General features: G+C 40.4%; 2 protein-coding genes across 3 annotated transcripts; one reads left to right on the top strand and one right to left on the bottom strand.

The window, feature by feature from the left end:
• Nucleotides 1-11,835: 11,835 nt before the first annotated feature.
• LOC117405975 (metalloendopeptidase OMA1, mitochondrial-like) lies at nucleotides 11,836-17,913 on the bottom strand. Of its 2 annotated transcripts, XR_009329631.1 has the most exons (5): nucleotides 17,091-17,913; nucleotides 16,846-16,976; nucleotides 16,304-16,466; nucleotides 15,401-15,550; nucleotides 11,836-13,806 (listed from the first exon to the last, which is right to left on the bottom strand). XR_009329631.1 is itself a non-coding variant. In XM_059031485.1 (4 exons), the coding sequence occupies exons 2-4, from the start codon at nucleotides 16,939-16,941 to the stop codon at nucleotides 13,585-13,587; spliced, it is 468 nt and encodes a 155-aa protein (XP_058887468.1). In that variant the 5' UTR covers nucleotides 16,942-16,976; nucleotides 17,091-17,887; the 3' UTR covers nucleotides 11,837-13,584. The 2 variants fall into 2 exon arrangements, 1 of the variants encoding a protein (XP_058887468.1); XM_059031485.1 differs by lacking the exon at nucleotides 16,304-16,466 and having other exon boundaries at nucleotides 11,837-13,806; nucleotides 17,091-17,887.
• Nucleotides 17,914-17,965: 52 nt separating this feature from the next.
• On the top strand, nucleotides 17,966-21,983 carry LOC117405933 (uncharacterized). The gene is made up of 2 exons (XM_034009475.3): nucleotides 17,966-18,102; nucleotides 18,724-21,983. The coding sequence occupies exon 2, from the start codon at nucleotides 18,735-18,737 to the stop codon at nucleotides 20,775-20,777; it is 2,043 nt and encodes a 680-aa protein (XP_033865366.3). The 5' UTR covers nucleotides 17,966-18,102; nucleotides 18,724-18,734; the 3' UTR covers nucleotides 20,778-21,983.
• Nucleotides 21,984-22,075: the final 92 nt, after the last annotated feature.

Raw genomic sequence — 22,075 nt, 5'->3', positions numbered from 1 at the left:
TTCCGCACAGAGCGGATAGGGCTGGAGAGCACAACTGGAAGTTGAGAACATGTTCAGAAGGAGGAGAAGACACCACCTTGTTATGCAGAGAATAATAAATGAGTTTAAAGTTTCAACACTACCTGCTTCCTGTTGGGGTGCATGGTGTTCCCATAGGAATTTGGACGGCATAGATTTCATTTGGATGGCTATTATTATGTTATATTTTCACCTTGATTTTCCCAATTGAAGATTGTATGTTGTGATGTGTGCAAATGGTTTATTTACATAATAGTAGGTGCTTGATTGCTGTAAAAAAAAACCAAGTATGTTATATGTACGTATTATTTATATAAAAATGATTAATCGTGTGGCAACAATTGCACACACACACACACACACATTATATAAAATGTTAAAGCCTCCCGGAAGAAAAACATGTGTGAAAGGCACATTTGTTTAGTTTAATTGCATTTGTTATTGTTTAATTGTTTTATTGCTTAATTATTCCCTGCACCTGGAGATCATTATTAAATTAGAACCAGGTGCAGGGTATAAAAGAGGAGCAGTCAGATTGCTCAGGGCTGTGGAGGAGAAGGCACATCGGCGCATAAAAATCCAAATGTAAAAAGATCGCTGCCACGCGGGTTCGTTGCCCCTTTAAAAATACGACCCAACACACTGGAATGGATTTTTATGCGCCAATGCACTATTTTTAATTCACACAAAATAAAACAAACACGAAATAAACACCTAACTCCGGTTTTGGAGAGCTGACTACACAGGTTATTCCCTGACTAACTCGCAGGACAGCTAAGCCATTTCCCCGCCAAACACAACAAACAAAAACCACACAGGTTTAATACAGCACACTCTTTACCTCAGGACTGCTAGGAAGCAGAGCACCTCTTCTGCCTCCTTCTCCTCCACAGCCCTGAGCAATCTGACTGCTCCTCTTTTATACCCTTTAAGCAATAAAACAATTAAACAATAACAAATACAATTAAACTAAACAAACGTGCCTTTCACACGTTTTTCTTCCGGGAGGCTTTAACCCCATCCCTGCTGTCTTACTATATATATATATATATATATATATATATATATATATATATATATATACAAAAGTTCAGAATTCTTTCAGCCAAACATATATATCTAATATCTAATAATGTCTAATTGTCTGATATCTGATGTCAACTAATGTTAGACATGAAAAAATATTGTTTGAATGTGTAAAAAAATATGTGCCATATAAAACAAACATCTTTGAAAAACATGTGTCTATTTTGGGGCTTCAACACCTCATATTATGAACATGTTGTTAATCAACACAAATATGTCAGTATGGGTGCAGTGGAAACCTGTATGTTTGAGGAGCTCATCAGTTACTTTGCTTTCAAAGCTATTGAGAGCTCAATTGACTTCATCCACCAGATTACAAAGGGGCATTTCTGAAGCTTCCACAGCTTGGTGTCCAATAGGAATCAAGGTTGAGGAATGAGTGAGGGAGGAGTGAGAGGAGAGAGAGAGAGAGAGAGAGAGAGAGAGAGAGAGAGAGAGAGAGAGAGAGAGAGAGAGAGAGAGAGAGAGATTTAATTACATTTAACAGTGACTGCCTTTACAGATGAGAAAGAAGCACTGACTGTGAAGTGTCAAAGCTCACCTAAATGTCAATGTGTTTCTCCTGGGAAATGGGGTTTCAGAATGACAGCGGCAAATGCAAAGTTACTCCACTAGGTGACCCACATTAAAAGTAGACATATACTGTAAACATATGTTAAGGGTGAAACCCAGAGGTCTGGCGAGTCTAGTTTTGCCCGGCCCAATTTAGTTTTGCCAAGGGCTTCTGGGCGAATCCCGAAGTTACTATTTTTTTCTTGGCACTCGCCCGCGTCCAATCAGGCGAATCTAGATTGGCCCAGAACATGAAACAGACGACTGGGAGAAACCCGTTTTTTCAACAGTTTTCACTGAATTTCGGGGCTAGTCCAGGCGAGTCTAGTTTCATCCAACACTTCAAAATCGATCCTGGGCAAATTTGGTTCGCCCATGCCATTAATTTGGGCAAGTCTAGTTTTGTCGAAAGCTTCAACATTGATGCTGGGCCAATCTAGTTTTCCCTATGCCAGTTACTATCTTAAAACACTGTGGCTAAATTAATATTGGTCATAGTATTGGTCATAATTTTAGTAGTAATAACACTAGCTGGAGTAGTAACAATCTAGTATTGACTGAAACACATTTCTAAATGTATTATCTTTAAAATGTATTGCAGATGTATCCTGAATTTTTTTTCTATGGGTATACCAGTCCTGTCCTTCTGTCTAGAGTGCAAAATAAGTTATTGATAGTGAATTACATTAGCTGTACAAGCCTGTCCTGCCTTTTTCCCCAAAGTGATAGGTGCCTGGAGCACAACCACTCCACGTACACCCAGAGGCACACTGCATTGAATCAACACATTGGAAAGCAATCCACCGTCAAAAAGGACAGCAGTGTGGAGTAGTGGTTAGGGCTCTGGCCCCTTGACCAGAAGGTTGTGGGTTCAATCCCCAGTGGGGGACACTGCTGTTGTACCCTTGAGCAAGGTACTTTACCTAGAGTGCTCCAGTAAAAACCCAACTGTATAAATGGGTAATTGTATGTAAAAAAAAAAAAAAAAAAATGTGTTATCTGTATAATGTGAAATAATGTATAATGTGATAACTTGTAACAATTGTAAGTCGCCCTGGATAAGGGCGTCTGCGAAGAAATAAATCATAAGTCATAAAAAAAAAAAAAAAAAACTGTCAGACATACATAGGTACTACAGCTCCCATTCTCAAACACCTCAGGGAAGATGAATCATTTCAAGTTTTGCTCCAGTTTCAGTCTTTCACAGTGGACTGCAACTATTACAGCTACAATACATGTCTCAAAGATCACATCCTCCAGCTTTGTAAGTATACATGTATTTACTATTATGTAGCATACTTTATAACTACTATGTAAATACACAGGAATTAGAGACACTTTATAAACTAAACGTTTATAGAAATTCACTCATCAAGTCTATATGATTAATGGGTAAATGTGTTATTTCTTTTTGTATTGAAAGTGAATTGGATTTAGCAGCCTGCTTCTGAGAATTGCTTTGTGAAAGGAACTCCTGATCCCTGGGATTCCTCGCCACACTTTAGGGGATTGATGTCTGACACATTTTCCACGAGAACCGTCTTGTATTTAGGGCACTGTACTCCAGCAGTATGCTGCTAAACGACATGACTTGTATATTGATAAAGTCTTACAAACTGATTAAATGCTATTAGATAGAAACTGTGTTCATCTGCTTGCTCTGCCTTGAGATATGATATGCGAAAATAACTATTGATTGGTTAAAAGATGCAATAGGAAATCCACGAGAAAAAAATAATAGTTATTTCTTAATAAAAAGGAAAATAGCTATTATAATGTCCTGGGGACAAGTTACACAGAAATGGAAACAATGTTATTCTAATTGAATATACAGTACTTGTTTTCAAACTAGTGAGTATACTGGATATGTGGTAACAGATCACATGAAGTGTCTCTAATTCCTGTGTATTTACATTGGAGCTACTTAGTAAATACATATGTGCTTACACATAATCACAATGTTATTATGCATAGTTACAATGTACTTAACAAAATTCAGTAAAACTAAAAATAATAAACAACTTCACAGTTCCACAGAGATGTGTCTCCGCAGAACAATTCACAGATATCCACTTCACATTTCCACAGACATGTCTCCGCAGAACACTTCACAGATGTCCACTTCACATTTCCACAGAGACGTGTCTCTGCAGAACAGAGATATCCACTTCACATTTCCACAGAGATGTGTCTCCGCAGAACACTTCACAGATATCCACTTCACATTTCCACAGAGACGTGTCTCCGCAGAACAGAGATATCCACTTCACATTTCCACAGAGACGTGTCTCCGCAGAACACTTCACAGATATCCACTTCACATTTCCACAGAGACGTGTCTCCGCAGAACAGAGATATCCACTTCACATTTCCACAGAGATGTGTCTCCGCAGAACACTTCACAGATATCCACTTCACATTTCCACAGAGACGTGTCTCCGCAGAACACTTCACAGATATCCACTTCACATTTCCACAGAGACGTGTCTCCGCAGAACAGAGATATCCACTTCACATTTCCACAGAGATGTGTCTCCGCAGAACACTTCACAGATATCCACTTCACATTTCCACAGAGACGTGTCTCCGCAGAACAGAGATATCCACTTCACATTTCCACAGAGATGTGTCTCCGCAGAACACTTCACAGATATCCACTTCACATTTCCACAGAGACGTGTCTCCGCAGAACACTTCACAGATATCCACTTCACATTTCCACAGAGACGTGTCTCCGCAGAACAGAGATATCCACTTCACATTTCCACAGAGACGTGTCTCTGCAGAACACTTCACAGATATCCACTTCACATTTCCACAGAGACGTGTCTCCGCAGAACACTTCACAGATATCCACTTCACATTTCCACAGAGACGTGTCTCCGCAGAACAGAGATATCCACTTCACATTTCCACAGAGACGTGTCTCTGCAGAACACTTCACAGATATCCACTTCACATTTCCACAGAGACGTGTCTCCACAGAACAGAGATATCCACTTCACATTTCCACAGAGACGTGTCTCTGCAGAACACTTCACAGATTTTACATTTCTGCGTTTTCTTTCTTGCATATTCTCCCACAGATTTGGACTCAGGACCCAGTGTTTAAAGTATTGGAAAAGCTGTCATAAAAAACTGAAACTGTGTCAGCTACAGAACAGAATACATTGCCGCGTTACTGTATCTCCTTATTGTAAAATGGAAAGGTTGCTGTTGGTAAGGCTTTGTTTCAAAGCTGCTGCAGGTATGAGTAACTCCTCGTCTGGAGTGAGGATACACTCTCATCCCTAGTAAACGGTTCCACAGCAGCAATAGATTTCAATGAAAGTGAGCCTCACAGTCTGATAAGCCCTGCCTCTGGGTATGCAGTCTGCTGTTTAGAGAGCCACACAGACCGCAAGTACAACTTAGGTCACATTGTGTTATTGACCCAGTGTCATTCTGATATGTGGTAATAGAATACAATTATCCTTGTATGATATACCCGGGCCAGACCTTCAAGCAGGGTCAATGCAGAGACTAAAGGCTTTTATTACCTGTGTAGTTTTCTGATTTAGCCCCATCGAACCACAAAGCAAGGCTGCTTACTCTTCATACAGCATGTCATCTCATGTATTCGCTTTCTTTAAGGGATGAGAGATTCGACCCCACCGTAATCCAAACATGACACTCTTAAAGATTTCTTATTTTACACACGCACTAAAATAAAACAATAAACAAGATAAAACAAATATTTGATTATTTGACTGTGCAAATAAACCAATCCAGTGTTCACCATTCAAATAATCCATTCTGGTGAGATATCCATCTCAATGGGAATTGCATTGGTTCAGTGTAGCTTTCACGCTGGACCGCAACATCTTTGCTGTGGTCTCTTCTTGGACTACTGTCATTATTGCTGGGATTTGTTGCTGCAGATTTGATAGGGTAGAAATCCACTCAGCTGTGGGCACAGTAGGACAAACAGAACTCATTCCACTTGCATACAGTACACGCCCCAGTGTTCTACAGAGCTGTGACTCTCTGTATGAACTGTGCATGAGTTTGTGTTTTTATGATTCTGTTATAGCTCCTCCCATTAAAGGGTGCCTCCCCTGTACAACATCTTACTGTATGTTCATTTCATTCAGGATCATTCAGGATATAACAGGTAAGATCATTCAGTATGATGGTTATTATTATATGTAGGCTATTATTTACAATACCCCTGTAATAATGTGGTTATTACAATATTATATTTAAAAAAAAAAAGACTGAGGCATGCATATTCCACGTATAATAACGTGTGGTCCAGTGGTTAAAGAAAATGACTTGTAATCAGGAGGACCCTGGTTCAAATCCTGGCTCACTCACTGTGTGACCCTGAGCAAGTCACTTAACCTCCTTGTGCTCCGTCTTTCGGGTGAGACATTATTGTAAGTGACTCTGCAGCTGATGCATAGTTCACACACCCTAGTCTCTGTAAGTTGCCTTGGATAAAGGTGTCTGCTAAATAAACTAATAAAAATAATACCAGTTTAAGTAACAATAATGCCATACTGTTAGTTAGGGCAGTGTGGTTTCAAGGCTTTAGCTCTCAGAACGTGCCTGTGGGAGGCATGATTCTATGCAGAATCAAACCCGGGTTTCATAGAAAGGTCCATGAACCCACTGATCCACCCAGGCACCACGAATCTTCAGGATACATCTACAATAAATCCATAGCAATAGCTCTGCTTTCTGACCATCCAAAACCAGCAGCAACCTACAGCAGCAACATACAGTAACAACCCATTATATCTTATAAAGAAATAGAAACAAAACAACCTGCTAATGCTTAATGCATCTGGAACAAACAGCACACGGAGCAGCACTTATAAACTAACTCTGCCAATTGGGCCGAATGCAATGTTGATTTTATGATGCATAGCTCTGCAACAGTCTATCAATGACTGAGATGGAAGAATCTTCTTGTCAAGGACAGTATGCAGCATGTCTACTGTACACTGCAGTATTAAAAACTCCAGTGTGAGACATTTTTGGTGTCTTTGGTGTCATTTGTACAGATCTCTCCAGTGTTGTTTTCCATATAGGGAGCAGATTCATCATTCATTTAAAAAGGCTGATTTAAGTCAAGTGAGTATAATTTCCAGTCATACAGTATGGTTTACAATCGGCTGTGGTTTCAAACCGCTGAGTATTAAGAGATCATAACTGTGGATTTCTAATTAGACCGTGAAGGGAGAAGAGGTAATATCTTACGGAGATGATCTTCACTGGCCACTGACAAATGCTTTGTAAATAATGGGCCTCGTAATAAATTAATCAATCAATCAATCAATCATTCATCTAGTCTAATCTAGATTGTAGTTTATTTTTTAAATAAAGTCTTACCAACCTATATTTTAATATACATGATGTTTCCCCAAGGGGCCCTTGGGAAATCGGGAGAGTGCTGCAGATTACATACCTGTGTGTCAGGTTTGCATTGTTTTCAGTATCTTTACATTTGCACGTTATTATTTCATATTACTCACGGGTTTGATGTTTATTGTTTTAATATTACCCTGCAGGTCACGCCTCTGCCACATCTTTGTCTGCTTTCTGGTCCCATGGCACTGTTCCATTGATGAAGAGCAAGCGTATTAACCTTGATGTCTGACCCAATTCTGGTTTAGGTCAGAACAAGTTGACCAGTCCTGCCGGATCTCATTTGAAGCAGTCCTCCCATCCATAACCCCCCTCAAACACTCAAACAGTGGTACGGTCTCCCTGGAAGTGAGATGTCACATCTCACAGGAAGATCCAGATCTGGATATATTGTTAAATGAGAATACCATGGCACTCAGATCTAAAGGGGCATTCACACCGGACGCGGCGCGGAGCTCCTGTATCAGCCCATGATATTCGCTGTACCTTTATCTTTTCTTGAGGATTTCATGGACCCACAGTGATCTTACAGTAGTTGCATTTTTTAATCATGTGTATATGATAATGCTCAATAATATCGATGTATAATGATGTCTTTAACTCACACTCTCTATGCCTATACCCAGCAAACCAGACAAAACTCACAAAGAAAGAAAATATCTCAATTTTTAAAAGCAACATGGTTTTATTTTATTTTAAACAACACAATCGCCTGATATTTTGGGTAATTGTGGGGGGAGTATGATGGTGTGTGTGTGGGGGGGGGGGGGTAAAATTAGGTTTTATAAAAAAATGAAAAGAGTTTTCCCTTCCCGCTGGCACTTACTGTTTGTTGCTTGGCAACCAAGAGTCACTGTACATGCAGCCGTGACGTAACAACAGACTGCCCACTGACTCTCCCCTGCCGCTCCCCTGCCACATTCAGCGTGAAAAGTGGTCTGCGGCAACTACAGAGCGACGCGCAAGGAGGCGTCATGTGCACCGCGTCCGGTGTGAACGCCCCTTAAAGGCTCAGACGTTTAACAAACCCATCAGAAGTACAAAGCGGGACCTTCTTGGATTGCAATTGAAAGGAGTTTGAATTTTAATCCCTCAGCAGATATTCTCAATGGAAACACAAGGGATTGGTACTCTAAGGAGCAGTGGTGCTGTAGCTATTGTCATTGTAAGAATGGTACCACAGTGCCAACATTATAACTTAGTTTGACAATGCCAGTGTCAGTGAACCAACACTCACTGGTTATCCTTTGCAGGACTACAAGATCATATCTGGAACACTGTGCTACACGCTATAAGCCACAGTTGCTAGTTCTGCTAAGGGGGTGTATATGTTAATGGGTACATGGGTACTGTGGCGTGGCATGCATACCCTATTCCACTAAGTTAAAACTGGAGAGGCATGCAGGGATGTAAACATTTTAGAAAACAACCGAACTGACGCAACAGTTAATTTGGAGTTTGGTTCCCAGGTGCGATTATTCTGCGGTCGCTGTGAGGAGACAGTCAGAATCGCTGGCGCATGCTGTCTGCCTGCCTCTGGTGACCTGGCTGTCGGGTGAAGGGAGCGGGATTGTTCCTATCTCAGAGTTACGCATGGCAGCATTCAGACTGCTCGCAGAGTCTCCAGCTTTCGTGGTTCATGGGGGAAATCAAAATGCTCAGCACTGCCAACTGATACAGATTCCTACCATTTAACACGACGCTCCCCATCCAGCAACGTGCTTTTGGATATATGGAGAGCTATTTCTGTGCGTGACAAAGGGGATTACGCTTGTATTTATATTTAATCATAGAGACAGGTAACTTCTGTAGCACTGCAGTTTAGGTGCTTTCAGGGAAGCAGGCAGTAATAATACTAGTAGTAGCTCTGAATTTCACTTGTAGTGGATTTCTATATCTTTTTTGTGATGTTTGTCATCCTTCTCACTAGTTTGGTATGCATGCATTCTCAGTTATTCTGAATGCTTCTGTAAATGCTTTTGTGCGAGGCAAAGATTCCTGTGAGAACATGAAATAATGTACTTTAAACAAAAAAGCAAAACTCCTAGAAATAATATTTGTCATTGCTTTGTCCTTGAAATAAAAAAGTACCTTAAAATGATGAAAACCATAGCAACGAGGATGTGTTTGGAGGTGTTGAGCTGTGTGTTAAAGGGGTTTGCTGAGCGTCTTTCAATGTGTATTTTAATAATTCATTACGGGATCATTGGTAGTGCAAATAACACAGCGTGAAATGACTGCTTCTCACTGTGAACTTCGTACTTTACCTATTATTGACAAAATACTGTAAAAGTATTCGTGGAAGCTCAATAGTTTTGCTTACTAAACTGTTTGTGCAGAAAACCATACATAGAATACCAGTCTTCCCTAAATCCCAAGCAGAAAAAACACCTTTATGATTTCAATAGTATTGTAGCTTGCACGGGGGTAAGCAGCAGCAGGGCTGGTAGGTGAGGTAATCACACACAGGGACAAAAGCCTGATTTACGCTCCTTGCAAAGGAGCCGGCTCTTTTGTACAGCAGTATCAGCGCTATGCTTTAGGGCGAGAGGACCCGGGTTTGTGCCCGCCCTCCGTCTGTGTGTGGATTGCCTCGCTCTGTGTGATGCGCCTGTCTGCGTTAACCGAGATCGCTAAAGTATTCTCAGTAACACTATACATCTCTAATTATTTACCTAGTAGTTACTTAGTAAATTCATGTGTGCTTACACACAATTACAGTGCTATTATGCATAGTTACAATGTACTTAACGCGTAAATATTTTTGCAGAATATATTCAAATACACAATTGTATCGGTAGGGTTAGGTTTAGATTTAAGTACATTATAACCATGCATAATAACACTGCAATTATGTGTAAGTACACATGTATTTACCAAGTAACTGCTATGTAAATAGACAGTAATTAGAGACACAATGTAAAGTGTTACCATATTCTCTTATGTAGGATTGCACGGTATTTGGGGCTCCCAGTTTGGTAGGGTCTGCATCTCGCCAGAATGAAACCCTGTGAGTACTGATGAGGGTGGAAGGGAGTCTGCTCTTCATTGTGCCTGTCTAAATCCTGGACACTGGGGGAGTACATGGAGCCAGCTCATTTGTCAAACGAGTACAAAAACCATGTGGTCTCTGTTGACATTGTATTTTTAAACTAGGCCCTGGAAACATATTTTGAAATCATGCACATGGCATAACCCAACAAGGTCTCAAAAGAAAAATAAAAAGTTCCATATGTTATCATTTGTAAACTACATAGAGGACAGTATTGTTTTCAATACCTCAAGTGTGCTAAAACTGCACTATTGATCAGACCTTACCCAGCTATTTCCTGTTCAAAGACACTGCTGCCCTCTAGTGGTCAAGATGTGAATGTACAGCACATGTATTTGTTCAGCATCTTGATTATTTTTTAATACATTCTCCCAGACTGTGTTATCTTGGAAATACCTTGATTCCATTAATGCGGAACCAAAGCAAGATTAAGAATTGAATCTATTAAGTACCTTGGAGGGTGCAGCTACCTCTGTTAGTCTCCAGTTTATTATGCTAAAAGATTGATTCTTTGGCATTTTGATCAATGTCTTACATACCTACTATACCGTTAAGAAAAGGCCACAGATAAATGCACTTAATATTTTTATGTTCTGCAGAAAAGAGAAAAAAAACCCAACAAGTTCCCTTTTCACTGAAAGAAAGATTTCTTCAGTACAACAGGCAGCAATTGAACTATTTTTACTAACTAGGTCAAGCGCTTACCCTGGAGGCTCCACAGCACATTTAATTACCCAGGTAAAATAAGCAGAAGCTCAAAACAACTCCACTCCGTGTCAAGCACAAACCGAGTGCAGTAAAGGATACTGGATAAAAACAAGCTCTGCTACTGCTACTAATAACACTGCAGTAGATACAGGCATACATTTGAGGAGAATTGAGTTCATTTATTGTTTTGAGAAATGTCTCACTCTCTAGAATACTTGCACAGCCTCTCTCTCTACGAGGCCGATGGCCACAGATTCTTTATCCACTTCCCCCATGAGTTGCTGCTAATCAGGACGTTTTGGCAGATTAGCATTTGTTCGAATGAAAGCCTAGCTCTACCATCTCCAGACTGCATGATGGCCACGCCACTGCCCAATGCCTCAGACAGTATCAGTGCGTAACGAGATGAGAAAAGCTCCCACATCATAATTGCATATGTACTGTACAAAGACTGGAAGCGGTTGCTTTTGTTTAGTATTGTAAATAGTTAAATCTGTACATTTTTCAGTGTAATTAGTGTGAGAACCTGATACTGCAGAACACCATGGTAGAAGCAGAGCAGAGTGCAGTAAACCAGTGGTGAAAGCAGTGAAGCACAGGTATGAAAATACAAATAAGCACGGTATACTACTGAAAAGAACAGAAGCACATCCCAGTGCAGAACAAAATATATTACCATGCTTCTCATACAGCCTGTTGCAATGCACTGTACATCTTGTGTGCTTTAATTTGCAGGGGGTTATTTTCATCTCATACTGCCTGCTCTCGTGCTACTGGGAAAACCTCCAAGAAACAGATATGTAGGGGGAGGTAAATCTGCTCTCATGACTGCTCAAGATGCAATTAGGTGCAATTAAGCCAGCCTCAGATTGAATTATTTTGGCAAATTATTTGTAGGAACCCCCTTTTGCAATGAACGCTGATATTAATCTTGCAGGAGGGTGCAAACAACGATTCCAATTAAGAGTTTTATTAATTATTATTATTATTATTTATTACTTAGCAGACGCCCTTATCCAGGGCGACTTACAGTTGTTACAAGATATCACATTATTTTTACATACAATTACCCATTTATACAGTTGGGTTTTTACTGGAGCAATCTAGGTAAAGTACCTTGCTCAAGGGTACAGCAGCAGTGTCCCCCACTGGGGATTGAACCCACGACCCTCCGGTCAAGAGTTCAGAGCCCTAACCACTACTCCACACTGCACAATTAAGAGGTATTTAAATGAGTAGCACCAGCACCAACCAACTACTGTACTAACCAAGCTAGCGGTCTGAGGGTATCCTTCATGCATGGCAGCTGCGTACGGCTGATTTTCTGAAGAGTGCAAAACGCCTGTCAATTCAGGTTCCAGTGCAGACAGCATTGCTGTGGAAGCACCAATACTGATCATTCACTCAAAGCTGTTGTTGCATCTCCTCAAAGTAAAAACTTTTGCTTTACTGCATTGATTTTATATATATATTTTTCTAAGCTTTTCTATAAGCTTACTATTCTGGCTTGTTTGCTATACTGAATAAATGCTCCATTGACAGTCACACAGCCCTAGCCATGGTGCTGGTGCAGTCAGAGCCACACTATTCTCCCTTGCTAACAGTTAAGGCAATGTGTTTCTACTCACAGAGGAGGGATCGCAATGCCTACCATCAACTGACCCAAAAACACATTTTTATTCCAGTTTCACTCAAATTCTATGATCTAAAATAAATGTAGGCTATTTTTACTTTTTTCAAGGTCAGCGCGTTTCCTGCAATCTAATTTCAACAAGTTAGGATTCAAAGTCACTTCTAGATTTGTTGCTCAATACAACATCATAACCGTAAGTTCTCATTTTTAGTTTGCCATGCGACACAGCGGCAAATAGAATTCCCCCTACAGCTCAAACTGCCAAGGAAGCATGTAAACAAAATGCACTGCCAACAAGGTGTCTCAACAGCTAATATTCAGCAAAATGAAAGAAGAATGAATAAACAGGCACCAACTGATTTAACTACACAGCAACAGGTATTATGAAAACCAACTTCCGCACAGCAAACAAGCTGAATCTCATTTAAAAAAATGATAATGGGTTTACAGACTGGCACGGATTACAAAATATTATTTAAAATGTGCAGAGTAGCACGAGTCATGATACAAGCAGCTTGTTTCATTTAAAAAATACAAACCATGCCTTTTGACTAGTTTCCCTACAATGTAATTATGTTCCTGCAGCTGTATGTGTGCGTATGTTGTATTATTCAATTTGTAATAAATGTATTTCCTTTAAACAAAAACACATACAGAATAAAATAAAATAGCTCTTTTTTAATATGGTTACACAGCCAAATAATCCCAATGTACCCAATCATATATACAGGCAGTCCTCGCACTTACAACACAGTTGGTTCCCGAAAGTCCAGTTGTAAATTGGAGCGTCGTAAGTCAAAGCACATGTTCTCATAGGAACAATGTTATAAATTGGGGTTACGTTCCTGACACTTTGGCCAGATAATATATTTTTTATAAAAATTGCCTGTTATATTGTACTCATGCAAACATTTACTTAACTCTTTACACTCAGGCCATTTATTTCAGGGCGCGTATGCGGTACTCTTAGCCGGACATACGATCCCCTGAAATTAAGCCCCTCATCATGTCACAGCTTAAGTTTACAGCTTAGGTTTTGTTTTGAGTCCACTGCTCTTATCAGACATTGTTAAGGGCACATAAATTCTAAAAAAAACAGTTACATGCATAAAAAAAAAAAACGCTAAGTGACTGAGTCAGGACGACCACGACAGGTACTGTGGTTCGGACACCGAGTGTGCTTGTGTCTCGTGTCTCGCCGTGGTGTAAATGCTGTATCGATAAATGCCTCCTTCTCTTCCACTGGGACCTGTGGCAACAGGAGCTTGACGCGCTGCAGGAACACAGAACGGGGGTCTTCCGCAGGCAGAGCAGGGCAATTACAGCTGTCCCGGAGTTTCAGAGCCTGCATTTACCAAGCAAAGTGCAGAATGAGTTAGAGCATTCTAACACACACTCTCTCACACACACACACACACACAGGGCGTGTGTCAGGAGTGTTCTACTTTGAGTATTCTATTAACACACTCTCACACACACACACACACACACACACAGGGCGTGTGTCAGGAGTGTTCTACTTTGAGTATTCTATTAACACACTCTCACACACACACACACACACACACACAGGGCGTGTGTCAGGAGTGTTCTACTTTGAGTATTCTATTAACACACTCTCACACACACACACACACACACACACAGGGCGTGTGTCAGGAGTGTTCTACTTTGAGTATTCTATTAACACACTCTCTCTCACACACACACACACACAGGGCGTGTGTCAGGAGTGTTCTACTTTGAGTATTCTATTAACACACTCTCACACACACACACACACACACAGGGCGTGTGTCAGGAGTGTTCTACTTTGAGTATTCTATTAACACACTCTCACACACACACACACACACACACAGGGCGTGTGTCAGGAGTGTTCTACTTTCAGTATTCTATTAGTCACATACCAGATGTGGCAGATCAGATAAGCAGACTCACTGTTTTGAATAAATTTGAATTACGATCGACTCTTGCCAAACCATTCCAATGACGTGCAAGCTGATGTCAGCTGTAGAAACCAAATATCACAATTCTATAAATCATGTGTAAATCGTTTATAGCTGTTTTGATTGAAACAGCTTCAGGAGATAACGTATAAGGAACAGCTTGGACTGTTGTATCAAGTTCATGCAGAAAAAAATAAAATACATAAATAATCTCTATTTCTTCTTTTTGTATCATTATTGCATGACACTGTTTGACCTCGAAACACAAACAGTTTCTTACCAATCAGAAAAAATCCTTGGAAAATATCCCAGAGACACTGAACTGCTCTTCCCATCACAGAAACGGCTACTTCCATTCACACAATTCAAATCAGTTAAATGCAAGCACTATATCAGCAGCGTCCCACAACACATTCCTTCCATCTGCTGAATTCATTTTTAACATGCAGAGAGTGCAAAACACTTTGCTTTATTAAAGTTTCATGCCCACATTGTTGTTCCTAACGTGCGCTACAGCAAGCCACCCCCGTGCATTTAGTATATGCAATATGCATGCAAGACCATATGTTCAATTAAAGCTTTATAAAGCATTTATTGGAATCAAAACTACTGCATATTGTATGATTTAAAAGCAGATATGTATGAATATTGAATGCACTGGCTGAACCTTTGTTTTTTTAATACAGTGTTTATTAAGTAAGTGTACAGTTTAAAGACGCTCATCAAGACAAATGCATTAGAAAAGTCAAACAACGTGGGAGCTGTATTTTTATTTTGTCTAGCTCACTGTATAAACATGGTGGCCAGAGTTGGCGTTTCCAGTCCTGGTTTTAGTTCCAGCCCTGTTCTAAATTGTTTAATTGAACCAATTACACCTCCATCCAGACCGTGAAGTAGTTCATCCTATCATGTTAGCTGTTGAACCTGCAGTGGAATGGCCCTCATGACCTGGTGTATTGTGTTTGGTAGGGTTAAAGGATTCCTATCTACCTGGGTTATTAGCCGGTCCAGCTGCTCTGCACGGTTCTCATGAGACGGGTGAATTGAAAGCCACTCTGGCACACTGGGCTCCCCTGTCAGCGTCTCTGTGACCATCATCTGCTGCCAGAACACAGGCCCGGCCCTGACGTCAACACAAGCCTAGGGGGAAGCAGAGAGCAAGGGATGTATAGCGCCTTTCACCCAAACACGCTCTCCAAGTGCTTTACAAACACGCTCAAGTTTTTAATGTTTCTTTTAGTTATTTTTTATTTACATTTTTTTTTTTGCTTATTAAAAATCACAAAAGTGGATGGGGTGAAATTAGGCTGAGATGGTTGGATTTTTATTGATACGATAATTAGTTCTTATTCTCTGTAATAATTATTTAATTTTGATATATGTATTTATTTAAATTGATATGCAACGCATAGTACAACTAAAAGTATGGTAAACAGTAATTCAACCTGCCTCAGATTATATTCTACCACAACATATCAGTTTACAGTTATAACATTATTCTGAGATAATTAATATCATTATACCAAAAAGAAATAGACCATCACACAGTGTAAGGTTCATATCCTTTGACCAATAATGAACATTAATCATAGTTTAAATTGTAGGACTGATATATGTGTATATAAACGTGCAACAACTTCTAGACATATTAGTTTATAAGTTGATAGCTTTTAATACAGAATGAAAGTCATATTTACCACGTCTGGACGAATTCCCCTGACAAATTCAGATATTGCTTTTGGTTGTGAGGAAACACAATGAATTAATCTCTAGTTCTAACTTATATAGACTCTGTCTGAGCTTGCTGTGTGGAAGCTGTGTGGGTGCGGATGCTGTGTGGGTGCAACAATCAACTATGAAATATGGCTAGATTGCCTAAAGGCGGATCTATACCTTCAAATCTTTCAATATTTGTCTTTCTGAAGTGTGTCGATGGTTGATGGAGGCCTCCGGGCAATTCTCTTTAGAAATGCACACAATCCAGCACTTGCAAATCTACTCACAGAGCCCAGCAGTTTAGCCAGATCAATTTAATCATGGTTTGCAGTGGAGTTGTCTGCAAATTGAGAAACACTGATATGTAAAGTAAGCCCTGGGCATATTTTAATATAAATTAGACCAGAAGCAAATCAGTAAATGTACACTTCACAGAAAACATTCGCTCCTGCTGCTGTTAGCTGACCAACATTCACTTTGCTTAATTGAACTAGAAATTTCAAAAGGCCACCAAGTAAAATAAGCAGTCAATCCACATTAGAACCAACTTGACTTGCATAAATTACCCAACTCAAAGATCCCCACTCGATGAACAGGACCATCCATACCGACTACCGGTAACGTATTCTAAACAACTCCGTTCATAGCAATGCTAACAAATAATAACAGAAGTTTAAAAATTAATAACTCATTATCTCTAGATTAGTTTCCAAACTTACCCAAAATATCAACTGTACCGTTAGTTGTTGTTGTACTTGCCTGAGACGGAGTACAAAATACCCAACTTCATGTATTTTACATTTTTTTCGTCTCATTGTGGAAGTCAACAGCACCGTCTTCACAAACGATTCTTTAAAAAAAAAAAAAAAACATGAAACAAAACCAACAGAAATATTTTTCTAAAATATGTATCCTCTGTGTCCTACACGGCAGCAGCGCTATGCGACATAAAATATGTTATTACCTTGTACGGACTATTTATTGTAGACTTGAAATATTGCTATTTTTGTGCTGTTCTTTCTCTTCCAATTGGTAAGTGTGCTGTTCTGTTTACTGCTTCTTTCTCCTTCAGCCGTTAACTCAGATTGACAGTAGTTAGAGACAACCGCTGTATGAGAGTAACGAGACACTCTCATCTGGGGGAAAAAAAATGCCACTTGCGGAGTAAGATGCGGAAATAAGTTTTACCAGAAGTTGCTGCTGTTGCTTATATTGTTGCTGGCTTCACATTACTCTGTGTAACACTGGTAGACATGTTTCTGTGTAACCGTGAAAACCGCCCCCCTCAAAACGCAGTGGCCCTGAAAGTGCACAGAAATCGATCTTTTAGTTGCCATAACTTAGCATTAAACACCCAAGGAAAACCCCTGAGTAAAACTTACAAAACATCCAAAGCTGATGAGCAATGAAGACACGTGCATCAAAACAGATTGATGTTGGCGTGTTTGTCTGGCAACCCCTTTTAACAACAATTTTTGATATCAACAATTCTCAATATTATTATTTTTTTATATATCAAAAACAGAATTGTTGATTACGAAAAACTGACTATGAAATGTTAGTGTAACAAAGTAGTTCATTCTACTTCCAGACCTCACAGTATAAACTTTTTTTTTGTTTGTTTGTTGTTGTTTTAGCTTTTCTGCTTGTAAGAGAGCCGCGCAATTCCATAATCACACACACACCTTTGGATAACCTTTCAAACCGGTAGTTTGTAAACAACAAATCCCATTGATAAGAAAGTTGCAAGGAAAAGTAGGGGGTGGGGTGTTTGAAGCTCTGTGATTGGTCGCAATGAAAGACACAGGGAATTTTGGAACACCGCACCGGAATGGTTGCTGGGGTAACAACTGTATCCCATCATGCAAAGAAATTCCCGGATATTGCTCCTTTGAACCGCACACGGCGTTGGTTCACATCTGTGAGCTGCAACAAAGTAGCTCAGAAACTCGCGTGTTAGCGTTGGATTCTAAAAGGTAATTTATTTACTTCAATATCATTGTAATACTTATATTATAATGCAGTGACAGTTCTGTGGTTTTACCGGTGTTACAGTTTTAAAGTAGCAGGTAATTGCTAGCAGGTAGTTTATTATTATTATTATTATTATTATTATTATTGTTATTATTATTATTATTAATAATAATAATAATAATAATAATAATTGTACTAGCTACGGTTTTTAAAGCTGTGGATTAATTTTGTTTAGAATGTTTTGCTTGACCGTATGTTGGTAGTGAGGTTTTGTTTTTCGGTATGCGTAGATGCACGTAAACAATTGTGGAAAGTTCATAATCAATACAGAAAAAAAAATGATGCCAGTTTTATTCATATCCATACTTTCTAAGGAAATGTAGTGGCTTTGCAGGTGTCAGGTAATTTCCAACTGGTCAGGTAATCCAGTTCAGTGTAAATGTTTGGTTGTTCTAGACCATTGACAATCAAATATTCTAAATACACCTTCTCTAATTAACAGGACAGAGCCATAGGGGGAAAAAAGGCAGGATGTGGGCATATCGTGACAACAGAGTACAGGGGTTCATTTTCCCTGTAGTCTTTTCTTTTTGCTAGAAGTAACATGCAGTTTTATCTTGCAGGCTTTTTGGCGATGGACGGCGAGGGTTCGGTGGTAGAGGATGAAAATCCATTTAAGAGCCCGGAGAAGAAAAGGAGATTCACCTCCTTCCAGAGCAGCTGGAAGTCATCCTTCGATTGGATCGCAGAGAGCAGGCGTGGGCCCCAGCATGTGACCTGCAAGATCTGCGGCTGTGATTTCACCATCAGCCACGGAGGACGGCACGACATACAGCGGCACGCCTCCTCCGAGAAGCACCGGCAGAACAGTAAACACGTCTTATACGTTAGGTCCACGCAGGGCCATGACGAGCAAAATAGCTGTGCTACAAAGGTCACTGCAGCGGAGACTGCGTTCGTCTCCATGATCGCCGAACACAACTTGTCTTTTACCTGCGGGGAGCACATCCTCAAGTTCATTAAAAAGCACTGCGCAGATCCGGAAGTGGTGAAGAAAATCAGTTGTGGGGGCACCAAGGCCGCCTGCATAGCCAGGGATGTAATGGGACCAAAGTATCAAAACGACGTCGTGGCCATGTGCAGAAAGCTGCCGTTCTGCGTCTACCTGGACAAGAACATGGACTGGGGCGAGGAGAAGCTGCTGGTGATCCTCGTGGGGTTTTTTGACGTAGACCTTGAGAAGAACGTCATCCGCTTTCTGGACATGCCCAGGTGCGTTTCAGAGACCAGCCAGACCGTGTTTGACTGCTTGATGGAAACGATGAGGAAGTTCAACGTGCCTGCTGGAAATCTGGTAGCCTTCTCGTCGGAAAATGACGCTTTGATGACAGGTTCCGAGGACTCTGTGCTGTCAAGACTGAAGTCGTTAAGCCCAGGCATTGTGAACCTAGGAGGGGTCTGTCACCTGGCAGAGATTTGCAGCAACGTTGGGGTCGAGGCTTTGTCTGCACCATTAGCTGAACTTGTTTCTGACATTCACAGTTATTTTTCTTCCAGCGCACACAAGCAACACAGGCTAAAGACCCTTGGTGTTCTTGTTGATCTGGAGTTGCTTAAAACAATAAAGCGCGTTCCTGTTCGATGGCTGCACCTGAGCAAAGTGATTAAACATGTGTCAGACTTGTGGCCCACTCTCCTGCCCTATTTTATAAACTGTGAGTCTCGGGCCTCCAAAGTGGAACTGATCAGCGAGCGACTGCAGAACCAGGAGCTCCGATTGGTGTTTCTGTACCTCCAGTTTGCTTTGCAGCCCCTCTGTCAATTCCACAGCAAACTGCAGAACACAGACAGCCGGGTTGTGACTCTGCACGAAGATGTAAACCGAATCATCCAGCTGTATGCCGGGAGGCTCCTGAAGCCTGAAGCGGCCGCTAAGTTTATTACGGAAAGAGATCTTTCCCTGTTGGATGACGTGGACAGCATGCTGCAGAACGAGGAGATACGTCTTGGGTCTGAAGTCAGAGAGTACCTGAGAGTTCATGCTAGTAGCATCTCCAGCGCGGACACCGAGAAGAAAATCTACAAAAAAGCAGCTCTCTTCTGCACAGCCGTGTTGAAAAAGATGTTGCAGAGTTCCGCAGAGCACTATTCTCTGCTGAAGAATGCAGGAGTGTTTTTGAACCCTGAATCGAAACTGAAGCTGTCTGGAAAACTGGCAGTGGACCTGGCATCTCAGGTGGGAATGTGCCTGACTGAAGAGGAAGAATATCAGCTGCTGGATGAGTTCTCGGTGTACCAGCTTTCAGATACTATAGACGTGAAAACGGAAAGCAATCCTCATGTAAATGACACCAATGCATGTGTTGTCAAGTACTGGGGCACTGTTCTTAAACAGATGTGCGGAAGCGAAGGAGAGCTGCCCATCTTCAAGAAGCTGATGCTGGTCTTGCTGTGTCTGCCTCACTCGCATGCCGAACCCCAGCGTGCTTTCAGCATCGTCCAAAAAGTGAAAGCAGAAGTGCGCCACTGTCTCACCCTTAAAGCTTTGATTGGACTTTTATCCATAAAAATGAATGAAGATAGAGAATGCTTTGAGGTCCAGTATCCTAGAGAGATCCTGGAAGCTGCAAAGAAGGCAACTTCTGTGTACAATAAAGAACATAAATCTCTGAAGTAGACTGCTGCTGTTGACAGTCACCTAAACTACTCTCAGTTGAACGTGGGGCACATGCTGTTACGAAACTAACAGTATTATATACATTAATACTAAACTATTTGAGTTTCCAGTCCATGTTCTACAATCCACGAACATAACAATATGGTGCCTTTGTGAGTTCCGTGCAAAACATCCCTATGAAGGTAGTTGTTTCCGTAGGGATTTGTTGGTCGTTCATCACTATATGTTGATGTAACAAAGTTGTAAAACAGACTGGCTTGCCAGAAAACACATCCACTTCACATGGAAAAGTAAACGCTACCAGTAACCTGGCATAGCTACACTGCCTTGTGATTGGGGGTGTGGAAACTCTTTATTATTAGATATGTCTGTAAACTGACAGACTGGCTACAAAACAGATAGCTTGTTTGTTAGTTTTCCCCCTTGATAAATTGACATTTAAACCTGTGTTTTTCAAGCAAATTGATAAAGGGAAAGTCTACAGTAAGTACTATATTCTACACTTCTTGTCTACAGTATTGGTTTTGCATTGTAACCCTTAAAGGGTACATAAAGACCTTTTTATTTTATTGTTACATGTTCCCATGTGTTGCTCACATATGTAACTGAGATGGATTTACCAGTGAGCAGGAGGATGATGGGAAATGTGGTCCATGCGGGTACATTGAGGCAAGGAATGCAATTTAAAAGTTTAAAAAAGTGGTCAAAATGTAAAAATTATATACACACACCTTACGTAAACAGTTGTAGCAACACATGGGAACATGTAACACAATAAAATAAAAAGGTCCTTGTGTACCCTTTAACTCCTAGAATAAAGGCATCTGCCAAATAATTAAATTATAATAATAATGGCAGTTGCCATAGGGGTTATTGGTTAGGTAAAGCAGGTATAATGAAACTAAGTTACTTAAAATGCACAAAATGCACCACTACCACGCATGCTGTTAATACCTGTAGAAAACAAATACTATTAAATTGAGTATCTATTATGTGCCCCTCTAGAATATAGAGATGAGTTTCCACACCCTGCAATACAGGATGTTCAATCATTTGTCAGATCTACTGGAAAATAGTTTTCCACTTCAGTATTATAGTTATATATTATGAAACAAACATAAAACTGTTGACACGGATACTTGTTTTTGTTACTTTTGTTAAAAGATATGAGGCGATTACTCAAGTTATATTAAACTCTTAAGTGCTTATTGTACTGTACATGGTTAATTTTATTACCTTTGTGAGTAAACCCTATGCTCTAGTAGAGTTGATAGGCGTCAAATGTACTTCCCTCAGCT

The sequence above is a fragment of the Acipenser ruthenus genome, chromosome 10 (assembly GCF_902713425.1).
Source record: "Acipenser ruthenus chromosome 10, fAciRut3.2 maternal haplotype, whole genome shotgun sequence".
Lineage (NCBI taxonomy): Eukaryota > Metazoa > Chordata > Actinopteri > Acipenseriformes > Acipenseridae > Acipenser > Acipenser ruthenus.
This window is presented reverse-complemented; position numbering and strand designations above follow the sequence as displayed.

Coding starts and splice junctions, on each gene's coding strand:
- LOC117405933 (XM_034009475.3), top strand. CDS start 18,735: ATGGACGGCGAGGGTTCGGTGGTAGAGGATGAAAATCCATTTAAGAGC.
- LOC117405975 (XM_059031485.1), bottom strand. CDS start 16,941: ATGAGACGAAAAAAATGTAAAATACATGAAGTTGGGTATTTTGTACTC. Junction 15,551..16,845: donor CGGTACAGTTGATATTTTGG/GTAAGTTTGGAA, acceptor GCTTCCCCCTAG/GCTTGTGTTGACGTCAGGGC. Junction 13,807..15,400: donor TGGACCGGCTAATAACCCAG/GTAGATAGGAAT, acceptor TGGTAAATGCAG/GCTCTGAAACTCCGGGACAG.